Source organism: Schistocerca americana, chromosome 3 (assembly GCF_021461395.2).
Source record: "Schistocerca americana isolate TAMUIC-IGC-003095 chromosome 3, iqSchAmer2.1, whole genome shotgun sequence".
Classification (NCBI taxonomy): domain Eukaryota; kingdom Metazoa; phylum Arthropoda; class Insecta; order Orthoptera; family Acrididae; genus Schistocerca; species Schistocerca americana.
This window is the reverse complement of record NC_060121.1, coordinates 974,875,733-974,903,208: the sequence shown is the minus strand read 5'-3', so window position 1 is coordinate 974,903,208 and position 27,476 is coordinate 974,875,733. Positions and strand designations below refer to the sequence as shown.

General features: G+C 44.5%; 1 protein-coding gene across 1 annotated transcript in view; it reads right to left on the bottom strand.

Moving 5' to 3' along the window:
* Nucleotides 1-23,094, bottom strand: part of LOC124606734 (CD151 antigen-like) — a 147,532-nt gene extending 124,438 nt beyond the window's left edge. The window contains exon 1 of the mRNA XM_047138765.1: nt 22,964-23,094. Coding sequence (XP_046994721.1) covers nt 22,964-23,005 — 42 coding nt within the window. The 5' untranslated portion in view covers nt 23,006-23,094. The remainder of the gene's footprint in view (nt 1-22,963) is intronic.
* Between the last annotated feature and the right edge of the window lie 4,382 nt (nt 23,095-27,476).

Genomic DNA, 27,476 nt, shown 5'->3' with positions numbered 1-27,476 from the left:
GACCCTTCATTACAGCATTAATAGATCGTAACTGAAGCCAGTCATATCATACAGTTTTCTGGGAGTAGCATGTAGAGATATGAGTAGGAACGACCTCATTGGCTCAGCTCTAGGTAAAACAAATGAGGGGCAACGACAGGTTATGATTCTTTAGGACGGAAACAGCAGTTTTGTCTACAGAAGAGATTGCTTAGAAACACCTCTCGAGAGCGCTGATAAAGTTAGGCAAATAAAAATTTACACAGAGACTTTAAAGTACTCTTCTCATGCTGTTTGTGTGAATGGTATTGGAAGAAACAATATGTGGTCCATAAAAAGTACTTTTTGCCACGCATTTCGCAGTGATTTGCAGAGGATAGATGTAGATATCCACTCTGTGTACCTGTCAGGTTCCATTTGACGTGTGCTGATGAAATAGCTCCATATTTAACATTCATATACAACCGCTCGCTCGACGAAAGATTCGTACCAAAGGACTGCAAAGTTGTATAGGTCACATGAATCCCCAAGAAAGGAAATAAAAGCAGTCCGCAGAATCACAGACATTTATCACTGACATCAATCTGCAGTACGATTTTGGAACAAATACTGTGTAACATCATTATGGAATACCTCGAAGACAACGGCCTAATGACACGTAGAACGGATCCAGAAAATATCGTTCTAGTAAATTTCAACTGCTCCTTAATTTCCATGAATCAGTAATGAATGCTATCGACAGGGGATCTCAGGTTGATTCCATATTTCTAGATTTCGAGAAGGCTTTCGCTATCGTTCCTCGTGAGTGCCTTCTACTTAAATTGCGCGCCCATGAAGTAACGCCTCAATTGCACGGCTGCATTCATTATCTCCGGTCACAAATGTTACAGCTCGTAGTAACTGAAGCGAAGTCTTCCAATGAAACAGCAATGATGTCTGGTGTTCCACAAGGAAACGTTGTAGGCCCTCTGCTGTTTCTAATATATATACACTATTTGGGAGAAATCTGAACATCCCTCGTATATTGTTTGCAGACAAGACATTTGTATAGTGCGGAAAGTGACAATTGATCCTGAACAATAGATGCGTGAAGTCGCCTATATGAGTACTAAAAAGAATAAGTTAAATTACTTTTACACGATAAATAATACAAATTTAAAAGTTGCAGATTCAGCTAAATAGCTAGGGATTACAATTACAAACAACTTAAATTGAAATCATCACACAGAAAATGTTTTGAGCAAGGGGAACCAAAGACTGCATTTTACTGGCAGAACACCTACAAGACGCAACAAATCTGTTACAGAGATTGCGAACACTATGCTTATCCGTGTTCTCATGGAGTATTGAACGCGGTAAAGGATCCTTAGCAGATAGGATTGACGGACAACGTCGACAAAGTTCAAAGAAGGGCAGTTCGTTTTGTATTATCGAAGTAGGGTAGAGAGTATCACCGATATGATGTGTGAACCGGGTTAGCAAACATTAAAACAAGACGCTTTTCTTTGCAGTGAGATCTTTTCACGAAAATTCTACCACCAACTTTCTCTTCCGAACGCGAACTTATTTTTTTGACTCCCATCTACATAGAGAGAGCGACCATCGTAATAAAATACGAGAAATCGCAGCTCGCTCTGGAAGATTTAGATGTTCATTTTTCCTACGTGCCATTCGACAGTGGTGCGGTCGCGAAATAGTCTGAAAGTAATTCTGTGTAGCCTCTGCAAAGCACTTGGACCTGAATTGCAGAGTGGTCATATGGCTGATATGAGTAGAGATCAATGCGCGAAAATTCAGATAACAGTTACATGTGAATATCGGCAGGGCTCACACTGTTGTTATAGACAAACTGAGCAAACGGAGGGTGTGTACGCACTTGCGTTCACATTTCTATCCACTTACGTAACACGTGGCGTCGGCAAAGCAAAACGAATTAACTAATCAAATCGGGACTTTCCGAGCAACATTACTACAGACGCCAAAATACGTGTTACCAACGAAGACATTTTGAAAAGATACCGAGTGCGCAGCGGTAGATTTCAATTCCTTTTGAGCAAATGTGCAATACTTGATAAAATGCCGAGCCTTAAGCCGCGTGAAGCGTAAGCGCATGTCGAATTCGCGTTCTGACTTCAGCTTTTTGGTGGACTCCTTTGTTGTACAGCGTGCTCTCACTCCTGGGAGCCATTGCGTTGTTGTTTCTGGGGCGAAAAAAAAAAAAAAAAAAACGGGGGACAGTGCTTTCGCATGCGGCACACTTGCCCGATTTGGCAGCAGCAGAACTGTGTCTTATTCTCCAAGATTAAAATAGCCTTGAAGGGGACGAGGTAGGCAGCTGTCCAAGAGATTCATTATGCCGAGACACAGCAGCTGAATACACTTCCAAAAGACAATAATTTTCAAACGCTTTCCAGTTACTGTGCAGCAGAATCACAATATCTATTTACGAGCGGAACAGGAAGGGAAATGACTAGTAGTGGTGGAACGTACCCCCAGCCATGCACCGCATCGCTTGTAGATATCACAAAAAAAAAGTTTCAAATGGCTCTAAGCACTATGGGACTTAACATCTGAGGTCATCAGTCCCCTAGAACTTAGAACTACTTAAACCTAACTAACCTAAGGACATCACACACATCCATGCCCGAAGCAGGATTCGAACCTGCGACCGCAGCAGCCGCGTGGTTCCGGACTGAAGCGAGTCAGGACAAAATAGTTCCCTATATTATGGCTTTTGACCTAACAGGGAGAGCCAAAGGAAAAGTATTTATTACAGAAATAAGAACGAAAACTTTCGCGTCCATGTCGAAATACATATCGGTAAATAATATGAGGGTTGCCCAGAAAGTAATGCACCGATTTTTTTTCTCAGCCGAAAACAATTCTACGATTGTCAAACGTTACGTATGAATTATTTCAAGTCTCCTGAGTGAGCGCGCCAGGTTTCTGTCACTTTAGACAGGTAGCGTAGCTGCAGGATAATTTGAAAGTGGCGTCTGTAGGTGGTGTAAGTTACAAGTAACGTGCCGTCATTGTTTATCAAAACTAGACATGATTGTCTTATTGGGATTGCCGCGATCGTTCTTTAAATAAAAATATGGCGTTTCAGTTTTTGATTGCTATTTTTTACTTTCAATGACCGGTTTCAGGTTAGCTGCCCATCTTCATATCTGTTAGGTAAAGTTAAAAATATAATTAAGAAGAGAGATATAGTTACTGATAGAATTATCTTGCAAGGGGAGGCCGCCACTTGTGAAATTCAGATTCGATTCATACCGCGCATAATAACAGCTCATGGCCAGAGGTGTAATATGGCAAAGCACCAAGATGCACTTCTCAATCGTTGTCGAGAAAATCGACAGTTAAAAGAAACCGTTGCGGTGAAATACTCTCGACGAGTAATAGTTTCCTACAGCGCCGTGGCGCAGCGGCAAGCGCTCGGGTTCGTAATTCGAAGGTCGCCGGTTCGAATCTCGCGCTATGCAATTTCTTTTTTTTTTAGTTTTTTTGTAATTTATATATATATATATATATAAACTATTAATGAATTGCTTATGAATGTTGGTGAAGGCGGATCGCTCTCCAATTGTACCGCCTCCATTTTTCCGTTTAACAGGGTGTACCAAAGCTCTCCCGTCCGCACTGATTTTCGACGATGTTATAAGTTGCGCTAGAGACCGCATCTGCCTTCTTTCGAAGTTAGCAGGCAACTACGCTGTTATGCGACGGCTCGTTTCGGCCCATTCAACATCTGTCCTTTAAGTGTAACGAGCGAGTAACGGAGTTTATATTTCATACCTGCCACAGCAAGTTTGTGTTCGTGGGGTCTCTATTCTGATTCGAACGTTTGACTTACGCTATACGTATTCGTTTCGGAATGTCGTTTCTACGTCTTCCGTTAACTATACGTGGTTAACATTATGAAGATAATTAATAACATTTGTGAAATACAACTTTGCGGAAAACATAATGATGTTCCAAGTTGCCAGTTTTTCCGCGACAAACGACTTTCAACAACTTATTATATGCATAATTGTTGCAACTGATTGCCGGGAATTTTATATATATATATATATATATATATATATATATATATATATATATATATATATATTTATTTATTTATTTGAATTACAAAAAACAAATACTTAAAAAAAAGGTAGCATGGCGCGAGAATCGATCCGGCGACCTTCGGATTACGAATCCGACCGCTTACCGCTGCACCACGACGGTGTAGAAAATTAGTAATCGTAGAGAGTATTTCACCGCAACGGTTTCTTTTAACTGTCGATTTTCTCGATAACGGCTGAGAAGTGCATCTTGGTGCTTTGCCACATTACAACTCTGGCCATGAGCTTTTATTATGCGCAGTATGAATCGAATCTGAATTTCACAATTGGCGGCCTCCCCTTGTTAGTTTACAAAAAGAAATTTTGGAATGTTTCAAATGCCAACGTACCGTGTATTGCAGTTACAGAGTAACCTGTCAGTACAGAAGTATTGGTTCGCTGTCACCTACATCTACATCTACATTTATACTCCGCAAGCCACCCAGCGGTGTGTGGCGGAGGGCACTTTACGTGCCACTGTCATTACCTCCCTTTCCTGTTCCAGTCGCGTATGGTTCGCGGGAAGAACGACTGTCTGAAAGCCTCCGTGCGCGCTCTAATCTCTCTAATTTTACATTCGTGATCTCCTCGGGAGGTATAAGTAGGGGGAAGCAATATATTCGATACCTCGCCCAGAAACGCACCCTCTCGAAACCTGGCGAGCAAACTACACCGCGATGCAGAGCGCCTCTCTTGCAGAGTCTGCCACTTGAGTTTGTTAAACATCTCCGTAACGCTATCACGCTTACCAAATAACCCTGTGACAAAGCGCGCCGGTCTTCTTTGGATCTTCTCTGTCTGCTCTGTCAACCCGATCTGGTACGGATCCCACACTGATGAGCAATACTCAAGTATAGGTCGAACGAGTGTTTTGTAAGCCACCTCCTTTGTTCATGGACTACATTTTATAAGGACTCTCCCAATGAATCTCAAACTGGTACCCGCCTTACCAACAATTAATTTTATATATTCCACTTCAAATCGTTCCGCACGCATACCCCCAGATATTTTACAGAAGTAACTGCTACCAGTGTTTGTTCCGCTATCATATAATCATACAATAAAGGATCCTTCTTTCTATATATTCGCAATACGCTACATTTGTCTATGTTAAGGGTTAGTTGCCACTCCGTGCACCAAGTGCCTATCCGCTGCTGATCTTCCTGCATTTCGCTACAATTTTCTAATGCTGCAACTTGTCTGTATACTACAGCATCATCCGCATGGAACTCCCGACACTATCTACTAGGTCATTTATATATATTGTGAGCGTTTGCCTTAAGTAATTTAGGAGAACGCGGAAAATGTAAAGCTGGATAGTCGGTTAGATATTTGTGACAACACCCTCCCGACTCAAGGGGTGGGTAGTGCAGGCTCTTACGCCGTGATCAAATACGCCTGAATGGCGTAACAGACCACCTGTACGCGAAGAATCACGAATCGCAACAGGTGTGGGTGCCCTGGTGCTGGAGTACCGGCGCTTCACAATCGAGGCGATAGCTGGGAAAAGTGAAACTCAGCCGTCGATCGAACTTCCTTCACAACATTTCGAACATGACGAAGGTTGCCGGTCGCTGGGTTCAGCGACTGCTCACGTACTCCCACTGCTCTCTCTCTCTCTCTCTCTCTCTCTCTCTCTCTCCCTCCCAACAAACACACACACACACACACACACACACACACACACACACACACACGCGCGCGCGCGCTACTTCTTTGGGCTATCAAATTTTGCCTGACATCCCCGTTTTCTCCTGTCATGCTCCTAGAGACTTATACCCATTTCCTCAGACGAAGAGACCGTTGGGAGGCAGGTATTTCGAAAATGGCGACGAAATTATTTTGGAACTGGAACGTTTCCTCAGCAGCCAGATCGTAAAATACTACCACCAAGGTCCATCGCTGGGAAAAAATGTGTCACATTGGAAGGTGAATATGTAGAAGAAGGACCGACTCAACCGTCAAGTATCATGTCGCGGCTGGATTTTTTTTAGAAGAGATAATTAAATCTTTGTTGTCTACCTTTCATCTATACAACACGAAGCAGGTAAGGTGAAAGACGACGAACGAGTGGCGATGAGAACATCTCTCGTAATCTGTCAGCCAGTAAGCTGCCCTACCGTCGCCCCGTCACGCATATCCCTAACACAGAGCGGGAAGCCCTTTACACAGGCCAGTCCGCTATCCATCAATATTTGACGTTTGGAATCGACGCCGTTTAAAAGTCGATTCACACTTGATGGAACAGAATGACCTCAAAACATTCCACACAGCATTTCAAATGGCGGTATTCACACAGCTCTACAGCAGAATGGAACGGGTCGTCAACGTTAAGGTAACTCAGGAAGAAACTTGCGACGTCATCGCCAGTGGGGGGAACCGTACATCGGAAGTTCACCTCTTCTTGCGGCGCTCATTCGCGTTACAATAGTATTTAATACTTTCGCGTCTCCTTAGCCATTGACGTACAGTTCACTTTGTCTCGATGACACTCTGCAAATCACGACGATTTGGATGTTTTTCTGTGAACGTTTCTCCACAAAACGAGTCAGATATCTGACAGCGAAACTGATTTAGGTTCTGCAGCACCTCAGAAAGGAAAAACCTGCACTGACCATAAATAAGAACAAAATCCTTTCTTCTTTTTATTGGTCTCATCCCATACTGTCACTTGATTGGAATGTTAACTGGCTTTGGAAATGTTACTGCTAGAGGTTGGCCGGATGCCCTACCGGCCCCCCAGTTCGGCAATACCCTGGGCGTCACATGGGCACCTCAGTTGAGCGCGTTACGAATATACCGGTCTGGAACCACGGCATGCATTCTGCTTTCGGGCTGCTCCAGCGCCTCAAGATAGGCAAACACCGTCTGAGAGGTTTCGAAGGAATTGCCGAACCCCAAGAAACTACAGCAGCCACCGCACATAACATGTATGGAGGTTTCCGACAGATACACTACTGGCCATTAAAATTGCTACACCAAGAAGAAATACAGACGATAAACGGGTATTCACGGGACAAATATATTATACTAGAACTGACATGCGATTACATTTTCACGCAATTTGGGTGCATAGATCCTGAGAAATCAGTACCCAGAACAACCACCTCTGGCCTTGACACGCCTGGGCATTGAGTCAAACAGAGCTTGGATGGCGTGTACAGGTACAGCTGCCCATGCAGCTTCAACACGATACCACAGTTCATCAAGAGTAGTGACTGGCGTATTGTGACGAGCCAGTTGCTCGGCCACCATTGACCAGACATTTTCAGTTGGTGAGAGATCTGGAGAATGTCCTGGCCAAGGCAGCAGTCAAACATTTTCTGTATCCAGAAAGGCCCGTACAGGACCTGCGACATGCGGTCGTGCTTTATCCTGTTGAAATGTAGGGTTTCGCAGCGATCGAATGAAGGGTAGAGCCACGGGTTGTAACACATCTGAAATGTAACGTCCACTGTTCAAAGTGCCGTCAATGGGAACAAGAGGTGACCGAGACGTGTAACCAATGGCACCCCATACCATCACGCTGGGTGATACGCCAGTATGGCGATGACGAATGCGCACTTCCAATGTGCGTTCACCGCGATGTCGCCAAACACGGATGTGACCATCATGATGCTGTAAACAGAACCTGGATTCATCCGAGAAAATGACGTTTTGCCATTTGTGCACCCAGGTTCGTCGTTCAGCACACCATCGCAGCCGCTGCTGTCTGTGACGCAGCGTCAAGGGTAACCGCAGCCGTGGTCTCTGAGCTGATAGTCCGTGCTGCTGCAAACGTCGTCGAACTGTTCGTGCAGATGGTTATTGTCTTGCAAACGTCCCCATCTGTTGAGTAAGGGATCGAGACGTGACTGCACGATCCATTACAGCCGTGCGGATAAGATTCCTGTCATCTCGACTGCTAGTGATACGAGGCCGTCGGGATCCAGCAAGGCGTTCCGTATTACCCTCCTGAACCCACCGATTCCATAATCTTGTAATAGTCATTGGATCTCGACCAACGCGAGCAGCAATGTCGCGATACGATAAACCACAATCGCGACAGGCTACAATCCGACCTTCATCAGAGTCGGAAACGTGATGGTACGCATTTCACCTCCTTACACGAGGCATCACAACAACGTTTCACCAGGCAACGCCGGTCAACTGCTGTTTGTGTATCAGAAATCGGTTGGAAACTTTCCTCATGTCAGCACGTTGTAGGTGTCGCCACCGGCGCCAACCTTGTGTGAATGCTGTGAAAAGCTAATCATTTGCATACCACAGCATCTTCTTCCTGTCGGTTAAATTTCGCGTCTGTAGCACGTCATCTTCGTGGTGTAGCAATTTTAATGGCCAGTAGTGTAAAGTTCGCAACTAAGCTGCGTGACTGGAAACCAGGTTTTTGCTGAACTGCGGGGGCGGGGGGAGGTCGTAAAGGAACACTTTGCCGTTCTGTTTACACGCATCTACGTGCATACTCTGTAAATCACTTTCAAGTGCCTGGCAGGGGGTTCATCGAACCACCTCCACAATTCTCTATTTTTCCCATTTCGTACAGCACGCGGAAAGAACGAACACCTATATCTTTCCGTACGAGCTCTGATTTCCCTCATTTTATCATGGTGATCGTTTCTCCCTATGCAGGGCAGCGTCAACAATATACTCTCGCATTCGGAAGAGAAAGCTGGTTATTGGAATTTCGTGACAAGATTCTGCGGCAACGATAAACGCCGTTGTTTTAATGATGTCCAGCCCAAATCCTGTCTCATTTGTGTGACCCTCTCTCCCATATTTCGCTATAATACAAAACGCGCTGCCGTTCTTTGAACTTTTTCCATGTACTCCGTCACACTTATCTGGTAAGGATCCCACACTGCGCAGCAGTATTCTAAAAGAGGGCGGACAAGCGTAGTATAGGCAGTCTCCTTAGTAGATCTGTTACATTTTCTAAGTGTCCTGCCAATAAACCGCAGTCTCTGGTTAGCATTCCCCACAACATTTTCTGTGTGCCTTCCAATTTTAGTTGTCCGTAATTGTAATTACTAGGTATTTAGTTGAATTTACGGCCTTCAGATTTGACTAATTTATCGTGTAACCGAAGTTTAACGCATTTCTTTTACCACTCATGTGGATCACCTCACTCTCTTCGTTATTTAGGGTCAATTGCCAATTTTCGCACCATTCAGATATCTTTTCTAAATCGTTTTGCAATTTGTTCCGTACCTGTGATGGCTTTACTAGTCGATAAACGACATCGTCATCTGCAAACAACGTAAGGCGGCTGCTCAGATTGTCTCGCAAATCGTCTATATAGGTAAGGACGACCAAACGGCCTATAAATCTACCTTGAGAAACGCCGGACATCATTTCTGTTTTACTGGATGACTTTCCGTCAATTACTATGAACTGTGACATCTATGACAGGAAATCACGAATCCAGTCACATAATTGAGACGATATGCCACAAGCACGCAATTTTACTACAACCTGCTTGTGTGGTACAGTGTCAAAAGCCCTCCGAAAATCAAGAAATACGGAATCAGTTTGTGATCCCTTGTCAATAGTACTCAACTTTTGCTGCAAGTAATGAGCTAGTTGTGTTTCACAAGAACGATGTTTTCTAAATCCGTGTTCACTGTGTGTCAATAGACAGATTTCTTCGAGGTAATTCATAATGTTGGAACACAATATATGTTCTAAAATCCTGCTGCATATCGACGTTCATGATATGGGGCTGTAATTTAGTGTATTACTCCTACTACCTTTCTTGAATACTGATGTGACCTTGTAACCTCCCCCTCACTTACCGACCTTAATGACAGTGAAAAATGAAACCGCGTGTACCTAATGGAAGTTTTGGAAAAGCAATCGTCACCGAAGTTAACCTGTCGGTAAAGAGGGAGGAAAGGGTTACATCTAAATGAAAGGAAATGTGCTAATAAAACTGGTGGAAATTAATTTTGAAAAGGGGTAAAGTTAATAAAGAAAGTAAATGTGCGGCCGTTACGTTAACAATTAACTAGCGGTAATTAGATATTTGAGATTTGGGGAAATCACGGTCGCCAGTCCTAAGGACAATTACTATAGTAACTGAAAAAGAAAGGTTATTACACATATAATTAGCACTAGAAGCGTGGCAACTGAAGGTTGACACGTGTAGTGTGAAAACTGAAAGTTTGTCAGAAGTAATAAATTTCGCTACACTCTGACTTAATTTAGCAAAAGAATTAATAAAACCGGAAAATCGAAAGTTGATTTAGTGACTGAAGTTAATAGTGAGCTTTCTTTCTGAAGCACATCGAAATACAGTTAGTCTTGGACTACCTCAACAATCATTTCAAAAGCTACTTGAATCTACGCAATTTAGAAATAAGAGATTTAACTTTGATCTTGAATTAAATGATTCTGAACAATTAACAATAGTAAAATGTAGTACGTACCAAGCTGAGCTGCAGTCACAGGTAAGCTAAAATACGGTAACAAAGCTCGCACTCTTAATTCGTGCTTGTGTAATCTGAATATCGTAGCCAGCTCTGAGACTTTAACTGAACTTTGAAATTAAAGCAGTGAAATGGAATTATGCTGGCGTTTGAATTTCAACGACACTCGGGTTCATTTCGGAAAAGGAAGGGACCCTGCTTGGCAATGAACTTGGGACAATGAGCAACAAAGGTTCATGCTAAGTTGCTGTAATTTTGCGAGACAAATGGAACAATTTGAAAAGCTGAGGTCTGCCATACAGTTCTGAAACTTTACGTGCTTTTAGTCTTCCTTGTTGGTTGATTGAAGGTTTGAAGCCGTCGATCGAGGAGGTGGCGACAGTCACTCATTGTCGGCCGTCGCTGTTGCAGAAGCTGGATGTTGGCGCGCCTTCTTCTCGACACGGTCACCAGGCGAAACGGGCTCTTGATGTGCGCCAGCTAATGCTTCCCGTCCGCGACACCATGTCAGAAACTATCATCGCGAGTCGAGCGCAATTACATGCTGCCAAACCCCGAAAGCGCGGCAACTCGCGGGAGCGTCACACAACACCTGCTCCACTCGCTACTCCCGCCAGACTCTCACTGTTCCGCCCGCGCTCCACGCGGCAGAATTAACACTACCAAAGATCCTACACACTTTGATTCTTCACACGACCTATCGACGTAATCGTTCGATAGCAGTTTTCCCTAGGCAAGACCCAGCGTAAAAATACAAATAATATTTACGAAACAAACCAATTATAGATCGACATAAGTGCATAAATATATATATATCCAAACAGTAAAGCAATTACAATATATAAAGAGACAGAAATGTCATATCTTGCGGTAGCAAAACAAGGAAAAAAATAATAGTACAATAGATGGAAATAGGAGGATATGCATTTCCGGCGTTACACGTGCCCCACATTGTCTGAGGATGTTCGTGTAACGTAAACAGACTCAGAAAATGTCCCAAAAAAGACACAGCGGAAATGCATATGCTCAAAACATCAAAAAAATTTAGCATTCGCCTATTTAACCATAAACCAATTTTTAGACAATAATAATTGAGTGGAGACACTGCTAATCTTATTCCACTCTGTCATCTTGCACAAAGTAAAACAGGTTGACAACATATCAAAATTCATAAAAAACATAGAAAATGGTTTAGCTATTCCAAAATCATTAAAATTCGTAACACTATAAGAAATGGAATACTATTTGCAAAATTGATCAGAGTGCATGGTCATAAAAAACAGGTATATCAAAATACGCAAACTAATAATTAATTACATAGAATACACATTTTTATGTAACCTTTTCATAATTAATTTTCTCGTCATGTCCAATTAACGCTAAACAAGAAAATAATATACATCAGATCGAAAAAAACATAAATATTGACAGTAGAATTCTTTCAGCTGTCCAGGAAGAAAAACAATTCCGCCTTCCGTACTCGCAAGTACAAAGGATGCCGACAGCGGCACAAGAGCCGACAGCGGCACAAGAGCCGACAGCGGCTTCGCCTCGCAAGTATTGTTGCGCCCGCCTGTGCGGCACGCTTGATCTCACTCGCCCTTGTAACGGCGTTTCCAGAACGTCCGTTTCACTGAATTCTTTCGGAAAAACTCACTCCCGAGTAATCTCAAGGAGTCCATAAACACTATCACAGCGGATAACTCAACACTGTCCATCATGACACGCATGTACTAGCCTGAAACTTAAAACAGCGTCTAAGTACATCGGCAATGACTAATAAAAACACACATTCATGAAATATTACAGCTAGTTACAAAATCATATTTACATTGCTTAATCTACTGTGACTCAGCTGAAAACTTAAACTAGCAGCTTGGATTTTTCAATTGATAAATAATCACTTTCTCTTAAATCATTTACTCAAAATTAATTACTTATTAATTACAACTTCTTTAATGACCTCTAGGTCAGGCAAAAGCATCGCCACATGGCACATCCTTAAATCTTACACTCTATATCTACATACTGTGCAAATTACCCTATCTGTGGTACTAATCAATCCTTGGTTGGTACAATTTCAAGTCTACAATATTCCGTAAGCATTTGTGTGAGGTATACCAATGACTTTATATGGTCCATTATAAACAAACTTAAATTTAGAGATTTCATGGTCTATCTCGCTCGATTTCTCATGAGCTTTTACAAGTACTAAGTCTCCGATTGCAAACTTAGCAAAACGCGCTTTAGCGTCATGACGACGTATGCGAGCATCAGCTTTTAGCTTCGTTACTTCTCGCAAACGATCTTTTTTCACACCAATACTAATGTCAATCCGTGGAGGGAATTTGATTATCACTTCCACTAAACTTTTACTTCTGTCATCCAACAGGATTTCCTCTGGAGAAAATCCCGTAGATTCATGTCTCAAGGTGTTCATAATTCTCTTAAATTCTGCTTCATATTTGCCCCATGCCCTATGGTTGTGATGGCAGTAGGTACGGGAAAGTCGGCCTCGTCTTTGTTCGTGTGTTACGTTTGACACACCTTCTACAATACTTTCCAATTCACTTTCTACATTATTGTCAATGCCGAGATTCTTCACATTACAGTAGTTCAGATTCATACCTACGTCAATACCATCCGGCCAGTTAACAATGTGTATAGGCTGGTATTGCCTATCCACACCGTCTCCTGCCTCGTCAAAACTAACTACTATTGTTTTATCTTGGGACGTACATGTCAAAGTTTTGCTTTCGCAGTTAATCACTGCACGGTACTTTAATAGCCAATCTAACCCGATAATTACTTCCGTAGTTAAGTCTGGCACGACGACAAACTCTTGTTCAAATCGTGCCCCACATATCTCGAAGTTGACAAAAATCTGTTTTGTGACCGGTTTACTGGCCTTCCCAGTAGCACCGATAATTTTCACTCCTGTTACTGGCATAACTACGATGCCAGGTCTGTCTTTCAGTAACTCAAATATTTTCCCAGATACAGCACTCAATTCTGCACCGGTGTCAATCAACACGTTTAGTTGTAGGTCGTGCATATTAACAGACACTACTATCTGTCTACACTTGTCCTCGACTGTTTCTTTATTTTCCCACAGTAAATCCTCGTCTATATCCAGGTCATTCCAGAAAAAACCATCCGGCTTTGATCCTAAATCCGGTTTATCTGGCGGCTTTTTCAGCCTCTGTTCACATACAGTTTTAATTTCAACACGTTTGTCCTGAGGCTTAGTCTGTAGCTTCGCCTCCAATACCGAAACCTTTTCCTGTAACTCGTCAACTAGTGAGTGTTGCTTTGCTATCGATTCACTAATTGTCACCTTCGTTGATTCCTCTTTGGTCAGATTGATCTCATCTGCCAATCTACCTGGAGGAATGTGCCCAGTCGCATCTGAAATTACTTCCTCTGGATCTGCGCAACCCACACTGCTACCGTCTGACCGCATAACGTCAGCTCTAACCTCATACACGCTGAAATCTATGTGCTTTTCTACCAATTGTGTCCGGCTATCACTAAAATTTTCGTAATCTTTCTCCTTAATACTCTCGCAATGTTTAAACTGGAGGTTTGCGTCGGATGGGTCGGCTACTTCTACCACTGTAACTTTCGGTAAAGTCTGCCGGTTAGGGCCAGAACTTTCCGTTACTACTTCAACATCTAACTCCTGCGGGACGAAACACGACGCATCTTGCTCGTGCTCCCCCTTAACATCAACTATTTCTAGTAAAGTCTGCCGGTTAGGGCCAGAACTTTCCATCACTTCACAATCACTATCTTCCTGTGGGACGAGACGCGGCAAATACTGCACGCGCTCCCCATAAACACTTCTCCCATACAGACCCCTATAATCTCTTAGTTCGTCGTATAAGCGACCGAACTGCCTTAACCAGACCTCATCCCTCTCTGCATCCCCTCGCTCAATGACGGACGTTTTATCCGACATCTGATCTTCTCTAAACAATTGCGAATCATTCTTAAACTCAATCTCCAGTTCCGCTGTGGGTATTACAGCTGCCACTTTATAATCGATTTCCGGAACACTACTTAAATTGTTCTCACTGACAGTGAATGTATTTTCTGCTGCCATGTATACAGCTGATTTACTACTTGTGGGCGCACTCCTTTCTCTTAACACTGGCACACTCTCCCGCCGTTGATTATTCCACACGGAATTTTCATAATGACGATACCTGGGTTTTCTCCTGTTATTGGGCCGCCAAAATTTCTCCACGCCCGCTCGGCCCCTCACCGGCGCGGCTAATGGTTTCCCTGTCTCGTCCCAGCAGATACGCTCCCCGGATGCTGCTGAGGCGGCTGATCACACCCTCTGGCGTTATTACTATTCTGTGAAGCCCGTATCACGTTAGTATGATACTGGTTTCTGTCATTCCTGTTATCATTTGCATTGTACCGATTGTTATTACGGCCCGAACCATTATTGTTATTGCTGCGGTATGCATTATTCCCATGGTTATCGTTGTTATGGTTGGGGTGGTACCCGTTGTTGTTACCACGGCCTCTACCACTGTCGCGATTATTGCGCCAATTGTCCTCGTCCTCAACTCTTTCCAGGAAATCATTGATTGTCCTGTAATTGCTTCCTACGTAGCGTTTTGTATCATCTGGAAGCTTCTTGTATAGTTCCCAGACTATTTCGGATTCCGTGCGGCGATCACGCAAATATTCCAACTTGCGGATCCAGCCCTCACAAAACTCCCTCATCGAACCGCGCGAATTCGCATCGAAAGGCCTCGATACGACAAATTCGCGCCAGACACTTTGCTGTTTTTGCTCTGACCAGTATTCAGCCAGAAACAAATTTTTAAACTCGTCAAAAGTCAGGTTCGTAATGTTGAGGTTTAAGCCCCAACGCTTGGCATCACCAGCCAGCACATCAATAACCGCATTAATTTTTCTCTCATTAGTCCATGGTCTGGGTAAAACTCTTTCACAATTTTTAATGAAATCCGTCGCGTGTATACCGCCTTTTTTCAAGGGGTCGAACCGCTCCTCTTTCGTCAACAATTCCGAACTATGTGCACAGATTGGCACATAGCTCTGTTTTTCATCAAATTTCTTTTCTAATTCCGACACTCTCGTAATTACTTGGCAAGTGGTTGTCGCAAGCGTTTCCACTTCCCTCTTTTTCTCTTCGCAGGTATTAGCCTGCTCCCTCACTTTAGTGTCTACTTCGGACACTAAAGCCTTTAAAGTTTCCACCTTCTGTTGATCCTCTTTTTTCACTAATTGAATTTGTTCCGTCTCCTTATTCTCGATGATCGGAGCAACTGCTTCTCCTACACTTTTCTCGATTCTGCTAATTTCGGAATCAAAGCGAGTATTTATGCTCGCAATTTCCGCCTGAACGCCTATCATTTCCTGTTTAAGATTACCGATTTCGGTATTAATTACAACAATATCTTCTTTGATTTTATCAACTTTTGTATTAACAACTCCAACATTGTTGTTAACAACATTAATAGCTTTGTTCTGATTGTCTAGCTTTCGTTCAATCTTTTCAGACTGAGCTTCTTGCTTGGCAGACAGAGCTATAATTTCTGCCGATTGACTCTTGATTTCATTAATCAAAACATTCAATAAATCAGTTAAATTCCCGGAGACTACCGGTTTTACTTCCGTAGCTGGTTCCTCTATACATGTTCCCCCGTATTCATCATCAAGGGGTACAGATTTGATTTTCGCTTCCGATTCCGAAACATTTTCTAAAGTTTGGAATTCCATTTCTGCTCTTTGTTGCGTTTCGGCGGTCGCGTCTTTCATGCTAGCCGCCTGCCCCTGAACAATGGGAACCGCCGTGCGCGTTTCCCACTGTTCGACGGATTGTTCCGTATCCAAGTCTACCAAATTTTGGTAATTGTTGCCTTCACTCATTTTAATAATTTTCAGTATAAATGACAAATCTCAAATGTAATTAGGATTACTCCCACTACTTATTCTCGCTGACGTAACGGCCTGTACGTAACCAGTACTTTGTTACGACATTTGCACCAAAGAAAATTCGTGTCCAGAACAACCTCAAATCTGAAGATTGTCCTGTCACCAGGTCGCCACGTGTAACCTCCCCCCTTACTTACCGACCTTAATGACAGTGAAAAATTAAACCGCGTGTACCTAATGGAAATTTGGGAAAAGCAATCGTCACCGAAGTTAACCTATCGGTAAAGAGGGAGGAAAGGGTTACATCTAAATGAAAGGATATGTGCTAATGAAACTGGTGGAAATTAATTTTGAAAAGGGGTAAAGTTAATAAAGAAAGTAAATGTGCAGCCGTTACATTAACAATTAACTAGCGGTAATTAGGTATTTGAGATTTGGGGAAATCACGGTCGCCAGTCCTAAGGACAATTACTATAGTAACTGAAAAAGAAAGATTATTACACATATAATTAGCACTAGAAGCGTGGCAACTGAAGGTTGACACGTGTAGTGTGAAAACTGAAAGTTTGTCAGAAGTAATAAATTTCGCTACACTCTGACTTAATTTAGCAAAAGAATTAATAAAACCGGAAAATCGAAAGTTAATTTAGTGACTGAAGTTAATAGTGAGCTTTCTTTCTGAAGCACATCGAAATCCAGTAAAATACGGTTAGTCTTGGACTACCTCAACAATCATTTCAAAAGCAACTTGACTCTACGCAATTTAGAAACAAGAGATTTTACTTTGAACTTGAATTAAATGATTCTGAACAATTAACAATAGTAAAATTTAGTACGTACCAAGCTGAGCTGCAGTCACAGGTAAGCTAAAATACGGTAACAAAACTCGCACTCTTAATTTGTGCTTGTGTAATCTAACTATTGTAGCCAGCTAATGCTTGAATTGAACTTTGAAATTAAAGCAGTGAAATGGAATTATGCTGGCGTTTGAATTTCAACGACACTCGGGTTCATTTCGGAAAAGGAAGGGACCCTGCTTGGCAATGCAACTGGGACAATGAGCAACAGAGGTTCATGCTAAGTTGCTGTAATTTTGCGAGACAAATGGAACAATTTGAAAAGCTGAGGTCTGCCATACAGTTCTGAAACTTTACGTGCTTTTAGTCTTCCTTGTTGGTTGATTGAAGGTTTGAAGCCGTCGATCGAGGAGGTGGCGACAGTCACTCATTGTCGGCCGTCGCTGTTGCAGAAGCTGGATGTTGGCGCGCCTTCTTCTCGACACGGTCACCAGGCGAAACGGGCTCTTGATGTGCGCCAGCTAATGCTTCCCGTCCGCGACACCATGTCAGAAACTATCATCGCGAGTCGAGCGCAATTACATGCTGCCAAACCCCGAAAGCGCGGCAACTCGCGGGAGCGTCACACAACACCTGCTCCACTCGCTACTCCCGCCAGACTCTCACTGTTCCGCCCGCGCTCCACGCGGCAGAATTAACACTACCAAAGATCCTACACACTTTGATTCTTCACACGACCTATCGACGTAATCGTTCGATAGCAGTTTTCCCTAGGCAAGACCCAGCGTAAAAATACAAATAATATTTACGAAACAAACCAATTATAGATCGACATAAGTGCATAAATATATATATATCCAAACAGTAAAGCAATTACAATATATAAAGAGACAGAAATGTCATATCTTGCGGTAGCAAAACAAGGAAAAAAATAATAGTACAATAGATGGAAATAGGAGGATATGCATTTCCGGCGTTACAACCTGCGCAACTTTCCGGTCTTTGGGTACGGATCGTTCGTCGAGCGAACGGCTCTGAGCACTATGCGACTTAACTTCTGAGGTTATCAGTCGCCTAGAACTTAGAACTAATTAAACCTAACTAACCTAAGGACATCACACACATCCATGCCCGAGGCAGGATTCGAACCTGCGACCGTAGCGGTCGCTCGGTTCCAGACTGTAGCGCCCAGAACCGCACGGCCACTCCGGACGGCTCGAGCGAACGGTTGTGTATGATTCTTAAGTATGGACACACTGGACTCGCATTCGGGAGGACGACGGTTCAATCCCGTCTCCGGCCATCCTGATTTAGGTTTTCCGTGATTTCCCTAAATCGTTTCAGGCAAATGCCGGGATGGTTCCTTTGAAAGGGCACGGCCGATTTCCTTCCCAATCCTTCCCTAACCCGGGCTTGCGCTCCGTCTCTAATGACCTCGTTGTCGACGGGACGTTAAACACTAACCTAACCTAACCTTAAGTATGGAGCTAATGAATCAGCATACTCTTAAAGGAACCTAATTGTTATTTTACATCTTAACACTTAACCCCCCCCCCTCTCGATCACACCATAGGAGATGGATGAAAATGAATAAGTACCTGTTTTGTACATCAAACTGCCTTTTCCTGCTGCTAGTTACTTTATTTATCCCACACGCGTTTCGCCTTCTCCTGCTCTAAGGCATCATCAGTGGGATGTATAACGATACAGTTTTGTTAGTTATAGATTATCAAACAGTTCACTTCGCGATTTTTTGTAAAAGTGTAATTACTTACAATTTGCTGATCTGCGTTTCGTCACTATCGTTCTTCTGTCACTTCCACCACAAAAAAGAGTGAGAAACATGGTGGACAGTGTGTGGATGGCGAAAACACAAAGATGTGAATATAGAACAGTGATAAAAGTGGTAGTGCGACCTCCAGACCAGATGTGAGAAAACGCAGATCAGCAAATCGTAAGTAATTACATTTTTACAAAAAATCGCGAAGTGAACAGTTTGATAATCTATAACTAACAAAATTGTATCGTTATGATGATGCCTTAGAACAGGAGAAGGCGAAACGCGTATGGGATAAATAAAATAACTAGCAGCAGGAAAAGGCAGTTTGATGTACAAAACAAGTGTTTATATGCGTGCTGCGGAGGATGGCCACACAAACAAACTTGCATAAGTACCCTTTGCTACCTTCTACCATGGATCACATTCAAATTCCGTCGAGTGGTTTTGAACGGTCCCTAGTGATTCCAACCTGTACACTAGAGCAAAAACTGCAGTCGCGCTGCCCTCTAGAGGGGTCAGATGGCGTTTAATCGGGATGGAGCGTCACAGTGTCCTTAGAGAAGAGTTGAAGAGTCAGAGAGTGTCAGCAGTGTAAAGGCTGTCAAGAACTTCTCCCTGTTGCTTATCGCACTGCGAACTTACGTTTTCGACCGCGAAATGTGTGGGAATCGACATCTCAGGGAAGAGGGTGGTTTCACTGACGACGTTTATACCAACTCCTAAGGTCTTCTCGTACCGATTCTGAACTTATGTGTGTCCGGAACGTTTCCCTAGGCCACACAAGAAATTCGCGTGATTTCAACGCTGGGCGCCGCCTTTATAACCTTCATCGCAGGGGCATCAAAAGAAGGGGTGAAATGTGTGTAAAAGGGGCTGTGACGACTTTCCCATCATGTGACACGCTCACGGTGGCGTTGGGAAGAATTGTGGTGAATTTTGTTGCCAATGTCACACCTTTAACCCAACTTACACGTCACACAAAGTTCTGAGCTGTGGCCTTTTTTTCGTATTTGTCAAATGGCAAATGGTTCAAATGGCTCTGAGCACTATGGGACTTAACATCTGTGGTCATCAGTCCCCTAGAACTTAGAACTACTTAAACCTAACCAACCTAAGGACATCACACACATCCATGCACAAGGCAGGATTCGAACCTGCGACCGTAGCAGCCGCGCGGTTCCGGACTGCGCGCCTAGAACCGCTAGACCACCGCGGCCGGCTCGTATTTGTCGACACCTTTCTGATTGAAAAGTCTTCGAGTCCGAGGGTGGCGTCGCAGGGTGCCACACTTTTGCACCGTTAGAGTGGAAGGTAGTACCCACCTTCAGACTTACGCTCCGTAACGGTGGGAGTTATGGAGTTTCGAAAAAGTTATCCTTTAATTATGTTGCGCGATGTAGTTCCTTAATTTTGATACCAAACATACAAGAAGAGAATAGAGGCTTTTGAAATGTGGTGCTACTGAAGAATGCTGAAGACTAGACGGGTAGTTCGAGTAACTAATGAGCTACTGAATCGAACTGGGGAAAAGGAGATTTATGGCACAACCTGTCTAAAAAAGGAATCGATTGTTAGGAAACATCCTGAGGCATGAAAAAATCCTTAGTTTGGTAATGGAGGGAAGTGGGCGGGGTAAATGTTGTACAGGGAGAGCTAGGCACAAATGCAGTAAGCAGATTTGAATGGCTGTGTGTACCAGGAGTTATTCGGAGATGACGAAAATGGATGAAGGAAAGAAGAAAAAGAGGAAAGGCCGCTGGACCTGACGGGATTCCAGTTCGCTTTTACAAAAAATGGTTCAAATGGCTCTGAGCACTATGGGACTTAACTGCTAAGGTCATCAGTCCCCTAGAACTTAGAACTACTTAAACCTAACTAACCTAAGGACATCACACACATCCATGCCCGAGGCAGGATTCGAACCTGCGACCGTAGCCGCCACGCGGTTCCAGACTGTAGCGCCTTTAACCGCTTGGCCACACCGGCCGGCTCGCTTTTACACAGAGTACGCGAAGGAACTTGCCCCCCTTCTTGCAGCGGTGTACCGTAGGTCTCTATAAGAGCGTAGCGTTCCAAACGATTGGAAAAGGGCACAGGTCATCCCCGTTTTCAAGCAGGGGCGTCGAACAGATGCGCAGAACTATAGACCTATATCTCTAACGTCGATCAGTCGCAGAATTTTGGAACACGTATTATGTTCGAGTATAATGACTTTTCTGGAGACTAGAAATCTACTCTGTAGGAATCAGTATGGGTTTCGAAAAAGACGATCGTGCGAAACCCAGCTCGCGCTATTCGTCCACGAGACTCAGAGGGCCATAGACACGGGTTCCCAGGTAGATGCCGTGTTTCTTGACTTCCGCAAGGCGTTCGATACAGTTCCTCACAGTCGTTTAATGAACAAAGTAAGAGCATATGGACCATCAGACCAATTGTGTGATTGGATTGAAGAGTTCCTACATAACAGAACGCAGCATGTCATTCTCAATGGAGAGAAGTCTCCCGAAGTAAGAGCGATTTCAGGTGTGCCGCAGGGGAGTGTCGTAGGACCGTTGCTATTCACAATATACATAAATGACCTTGTGGGTAATATCGGAAGTTCACTGAGGCTTTTTGCGGATGATGCTGTGGTATACAGAGAGGTTATAACAATGGAAAATTATACTGAAATGCAGGAGGATCTGCAGCGAATTGACGGATGGTGCAGGGGATGGCAACTGAATGTCAATGTAGACAAGTGTAATGTGCTGCGAATATATAGAAAGAAAGATCCCTTATCATTTAGCTGCAATATAGCAGGTCAGCAACTGGAAGCAGTTAATTCCAAAAAATTATCTGGGGTAGGCATTAGGAGTGATTTAAAATGGAATGATCATATAAAGTTGATCGGCAGCCGGCCGAAGTGCCCGTGCGGTTCTAGGCGCTGCAGTCTGGAACCGCGAGACCGCGACGGTCGCAGGTTCGAATCCTGCCTCGGGCACGGATGTGTGTGATGTCCGTAGGTTAGTTAGGTTTAACTAGTTCTAAGTTCTAGGGGACTAGTGACCTCAGAAGTTGAGTGCCATAGTGCTCAGAGCCGTTTGAACCATTTTTTTTTTTATCGTCGGTAAAGCACATGCCAGACTGAGATTCATTGGAAGAATCCTAAGGAAATGAAATCCGTAAACAAAGGAAGTAGGTTACAGTACACTTGTTGGCCCACTGCTTGAATACTGCTCAGCATTGTGGGATCCTTACCAGATAGGGTTGATAGAAGAGATAGAGAAGATCCAACGGAGAGCAGCGCGCTTCGTTACAGGATCATTTGGTAATCGCGTTACGGAGATGATAGATAAACTCCAGTGGAAGACTCTGCAGGAGAGACGCTCAGTAGCTCGATACGGGCTTTTGTTGAAGTTTCGAGAACGTACCTTCACCGAGGAGTTAAGCAGTATATTGCTCCCTGCTACGTATATCTCGCGAAGAGACCGTGAGGATATAATCAGAGAGATTAGAGCCCACACAGAGGCATACCGATAAATCTTTCTTTCCACGAACAATACGAGACTGGAATAGAAGGGAGAACCGATAGAGGTACTCAAAGTACCCTCCGCCACATACCGTGAGGTGGCTTGCGGAGTATGGATGTAGATGTAGTTGTAGAAGATTGGGTTTAGTAGAGGTAATTAGAGGCGGAGCGCAAGCTCGAACTGTGTCAAAGATGGGGAAGGAAATCGGTCGTGTCCTTTCACAGGAGCCAGCCCAGCATTTGGCTGCAGGTATAGTGACGTGGAAAGCTGCATCCAACCAGTATTCGAACTGAAGGCCACAACATCTACAACAATAACAACAACAAAATTCAGATTTATCGTATTACGGATGATATTTCATAACCGCTCTTTCACCACTCGGTGTGACGTCCTGTTGACGCTCCGTTCCGTTACCATCGGCCCTACTGCAGAGGGAAAGCCAACTTACTTGCAATCGGTTCCAGGAGACCTCGTCTGACCTCCACGCCATGGCTGTTCGCTTGCCGGATGTGAACGTGACCGACTGCTGTGGGCGCCCCTGTATAGCTGGCTCGCCGCGCGCCGCTATTTCGGTAGCGGCCGCCCGTGACACACTGCCGGCGCTCGGTCGTCATCCGCCGCACGGCAGCACGACACGCCAAACAAATGACGCCAGCCGGGCAAGAGGCCGCGAGGGCGTGCACCCGACAGCGCATCACAACAGAGCACCTCTGGCTCTTGCAGCCCTGACCACTGTATACTCATATAGAGCTTCGTGCACGCACTTTGTCAGGCAGCTGACGTCACATAGAAGTATTGATCTGTTCTGCGACCAACGTAAATTGCTTAGTGTAGGTTTCGATACGGTACTTAAGTTCAGTAACTTCCTGCTTTCAGCTGACGTGGAAAGCATACTACGCTCTGATTGGCTACTGTCGAACGGCTTATCCGCTAAACTTGAACACTATTTATTAATTAAACAAGACGTCAAATATGAATTTGCAAAAGGTTAAAAAGTCTCTTTTCGATCGAGCGAGGTGGCGCAGTGGCTAGCACACTGGACTCGCATTCGGGAGGACAACGGTTCAATCCCGCGTCCGGCCATCGTGATTTAGGTTTTCCGCGATTTCCCTAAATCGCTCCAGGCAAAAGCCGGGATGGTTCCTCTGAAAGGGCACGGCCGACTTCCTTCCCCGTCTTTCCCTAATCCGATGAGACCAATGACCTCGCTGTCTGGTCTCCTTCCCCAAACAACCCAACTCTCTCTTTTCGATGAATTCATTAGAACGTTCTAATTAAAATCATTAACCTAGAAGAAGTAAACTCCGTCCGAACAGGCGATGAAGGCCCAAAGGTACCGACCGGCCGCCGTGTCGTCCTCAGGCCACAGGCGTCAGTGGAAGCGGATTCGGAGGAGAATGTGGTCAACACGCCTCTCTCCCGCCCGCATGTCAGTTTACGAGACCGGAGCCGCTACTTCTCAATCAAGTAGCTGCTCAGTTTGCCTGACAAGGGCTGAGTGCACCCCGCTTGCCAACAGCGCTCGGCAGACTGGATGGTCACCCATCCAAGTGCTAGCCCAGCCCGACAGCGCTCAACTTCGGTGATCTGACGGGAACCTGTGTTACCACTGCGGCAAGGCAGTTGGCAAAATTTTTAGACTATACACGTAAGACGTAAGCACCACTCGTGGGTTAGGCCTTGGTGTTCTGACTGGCCGATGCTGCTTACAGGGCACTACGAGGATGTATGATCGTGATCACCACGTCAACAATTAGTCCAGATATTGTTGCCATTACGTGGATCTTGATGATACCGTTGCTTCTTTACTGAAGCAGCTCCTCATTTGGCCTCACAAGAACTGAGATGACCCCGTACCGCCGGCCGCTGTGACCAAGCGGTTCTAGGCGCTTCAGTCTGGAACCGCGTGACTGCTACGGTCGCAGGTTCGAATCCTGCCTCGGGCATGGATGTGTGTGATGTCCTTAGGTTAGTTAGGTTTAAGTAGCTCAGCTCTAAGTCTAGGGGACTGATGACCTGAGATGTTAAGTCCCATAGTGCTTAGAGCCATTTGAACCATTTGACCCCATACCGAGAGACTCCGGCTGTCTCTCCCAGTGGTCCAATGGAGTGTGAACGTGGTTATAGACTGTTCACAGCAGTGACAAGAAACAGACTTAACTCTGAAACTGAAGTACCAATATGTGAATGTGAATAACACTTCTACGAACCTGTTAAATACACTAAGACAAAAAAAAAAAAAAAAGACGCACCACGAATAAGTTATGCAGCCTGGTCACAAACTGATATCCAGGCAGGTATCGACGGACAATGTAAAACTGTAAACTTGCGAGGTGCCGGGGCTAGCAGTGTATTTAACACTAAATTCTTCTAGAATCTTCATATGTAAATGATGCTCTAAGCCCCCCCCCCCCCCTCCCCTATTCTAACTCCGACTTTTGCTGTTGCACATGGATTAAAAAGATACGCGAACTGACTGTAATCAACCCTGCAAGTGGAGTAGAAAAGAGTTTGGCACCTGCAATAATTTAATTTGATAAATAAGTTAAATAAAGGAAGGTTTCATTAACGTAGTGAGAAATGATGGGTTGCTCTACCGATTAACAGAATGAAAGTTCTGTCCAAAATAACAATATGATTTATTAAGACTAAACACAAAATAATAAACAAAAACACATGAAACATTTACAATACATCAAATTGACTCAAATTGGATACTCAAATAAACGCTGTGAAGGTGAAGTTGTCCCTAAACTAGATTGTGAGGTTTATGACAAAGTGGTATGTGGAGCCAATTCCTTGCAACTCAAATATTAAGAGAGACACACAGCTAACCCAACATTAATTGCTGCTACATTAGTGAGAACTCAGACAGTGAACACCCAAGATAGAACTAAGTTAGAAAAGACCAACAGCCGCGCTCTGCTGAGCTCTGATTATTGCCTAGCAAAAATGCCTGCTTTGCCGGTGCTGCGGACATACATTACCAAGCTGTCTTTTTAGCTGCAAGGACACGATCTGGCGTACTGGAAGTGATGGCTGGTTGCTTCGACGTCCTGTCGTGGTGATGATAATGTCGCGAGTATAGCCCGAAACAAATTGTGCTGGTCTGGTTGTTCCAGACTAAAGACTTCCTAGCAATACAGATGCGCCTTTGAGGGAGACAAAGAAGGCTCGCCACACAATCACTGACAGTACAGTGATTCATTTTAACAAGCGAAGTCACACAGTAACTCCGATACAGTCAACTTTAGCCAAAACTGCCCAAGACAGACAACATAGGCCGCTTGTACGCAGAACGCTCAATTGCCAACTGTACTCGGAAAGTTACGTTAAAGTCGAAACTTCAGCAACTTCGTTAAACAGTTACAATTAAATAAAAGTATATTAGACAGCCCACGGAAGGCAGGCTGTCCAGAGCAGCGAGAGCTCAGTGTTGTAACCTACTCCGACTGAAAGGCGAGAGCCGACTACTCCAAAAGAGCACCCGTACAAGCCGTACACAGAACATTCCCGCCCCCACGGCAGTGGCCGTGGTTAACTGTTCCAATCAGCAACTCGAAAACCGGCGGAAAATTCCACCCTATTGCCGGAGCACTACCATTCCACCAATGGAGATTCTTGGCGCCAATTTCTGCCCCGATTTTGCTACGTCACGGAGCTATGCCCTGAGGAAGCCAATCACAGTTACGATTTTGCAGAAAGCGCGGGAATTTGCCCGCCACGACTGCCTGGGTAGACAAGTCATTCCCACGCCTCGCTGGTAGCCCGCCAGAAAGTGTTTTCGCTAAGTTTCTGCGAAGTAACGGAACCTCTAGCCCAGCCGCTACTTCAGGCCCCTGCGAGCGTGTCTGCCGCTATTCTACAATGTCGACGTCTGGAAAGCATTCACTCGACTCCCTCACACCCGTCGGCTTACCCTTTCAAGATCAGCAGATCCCGCCTGTCACCGGACCACCCGGGTGACGAGAGACGCTGCGTGGGAAGTCCGCATGTGAAGGAATGGCGACTTTTCACTGCATGCAATTAGAGAGGAAAATCGTAAGATAGAAATATGAGAGGGGGCTCATGCCACCTCTCAAACTTTGGTGGCTGATGGGTGAAAGTGTGGTACTCCAGCCAATTTCACCGCGCAGCTGGCAAGCACAATAGACCCACGGACATGTCGATACCAGGGCTTTGAGAATTTCATTCCTTGTACTCTGTTGGACAGTAGCTATGCCTCGCAGACAGGTGCCTGAACAATAGAGACGGATATCCACATTAGAGACAGGACGGGCAGCTGGGCTCAAAGAAGCCGGTTAAGGTAATCGGCGAATCGTTCGACATTTGAATAGGAGCGTTGCCATTGTTCGACGATGTTGGGAGGAATGAGTGAACCGTCGCCGAGCACAGCGTTAAGAAGGAAGCAGTTGACCTAGAGAGACGACAGAACACGAGGCCCGAGCAATCGTCACAGAGGCACTCAGAGCCCTGGATTGCATTGGCGGAACACTTAGAAGATGGAACAAATCTACTAAACACGACGTTTGTCCGTCCCCTTTCGGAGTACTGCTGTGCGGTGTGGGATCCTTACCAGATGGGATTAACGGAGTACATCGAGAAAGTTCAAAGAAGGGCTGTCTTATCGAGAAATGGGGGAGAAGGTGTCACGGACTGGACATCATTAAAACTAAGACGTCTCTCGCTGTGGCGGCATCTTCTTGCGAAGTTTCAGTCACTTACTTCTTCCTCCGGATATTTTGTTGATGCCGAGCTACACAGGGAGAAACAGTCATCATAATGAGGGAAATTAGAGCGCGGAAAGACATATGCGATCGTTTTTTCCACGCGCTGTTCCAGAGTGGAGTGGTGGAGAATTAGTGTCAAGGTGGTTCGATGAACCCTCTGCTAGGCACGTAGGTGTGATTTGCAAAGTAGCCATGTAGATGTAGAGATGAAGAGGCTTGCAGAGGATAGAC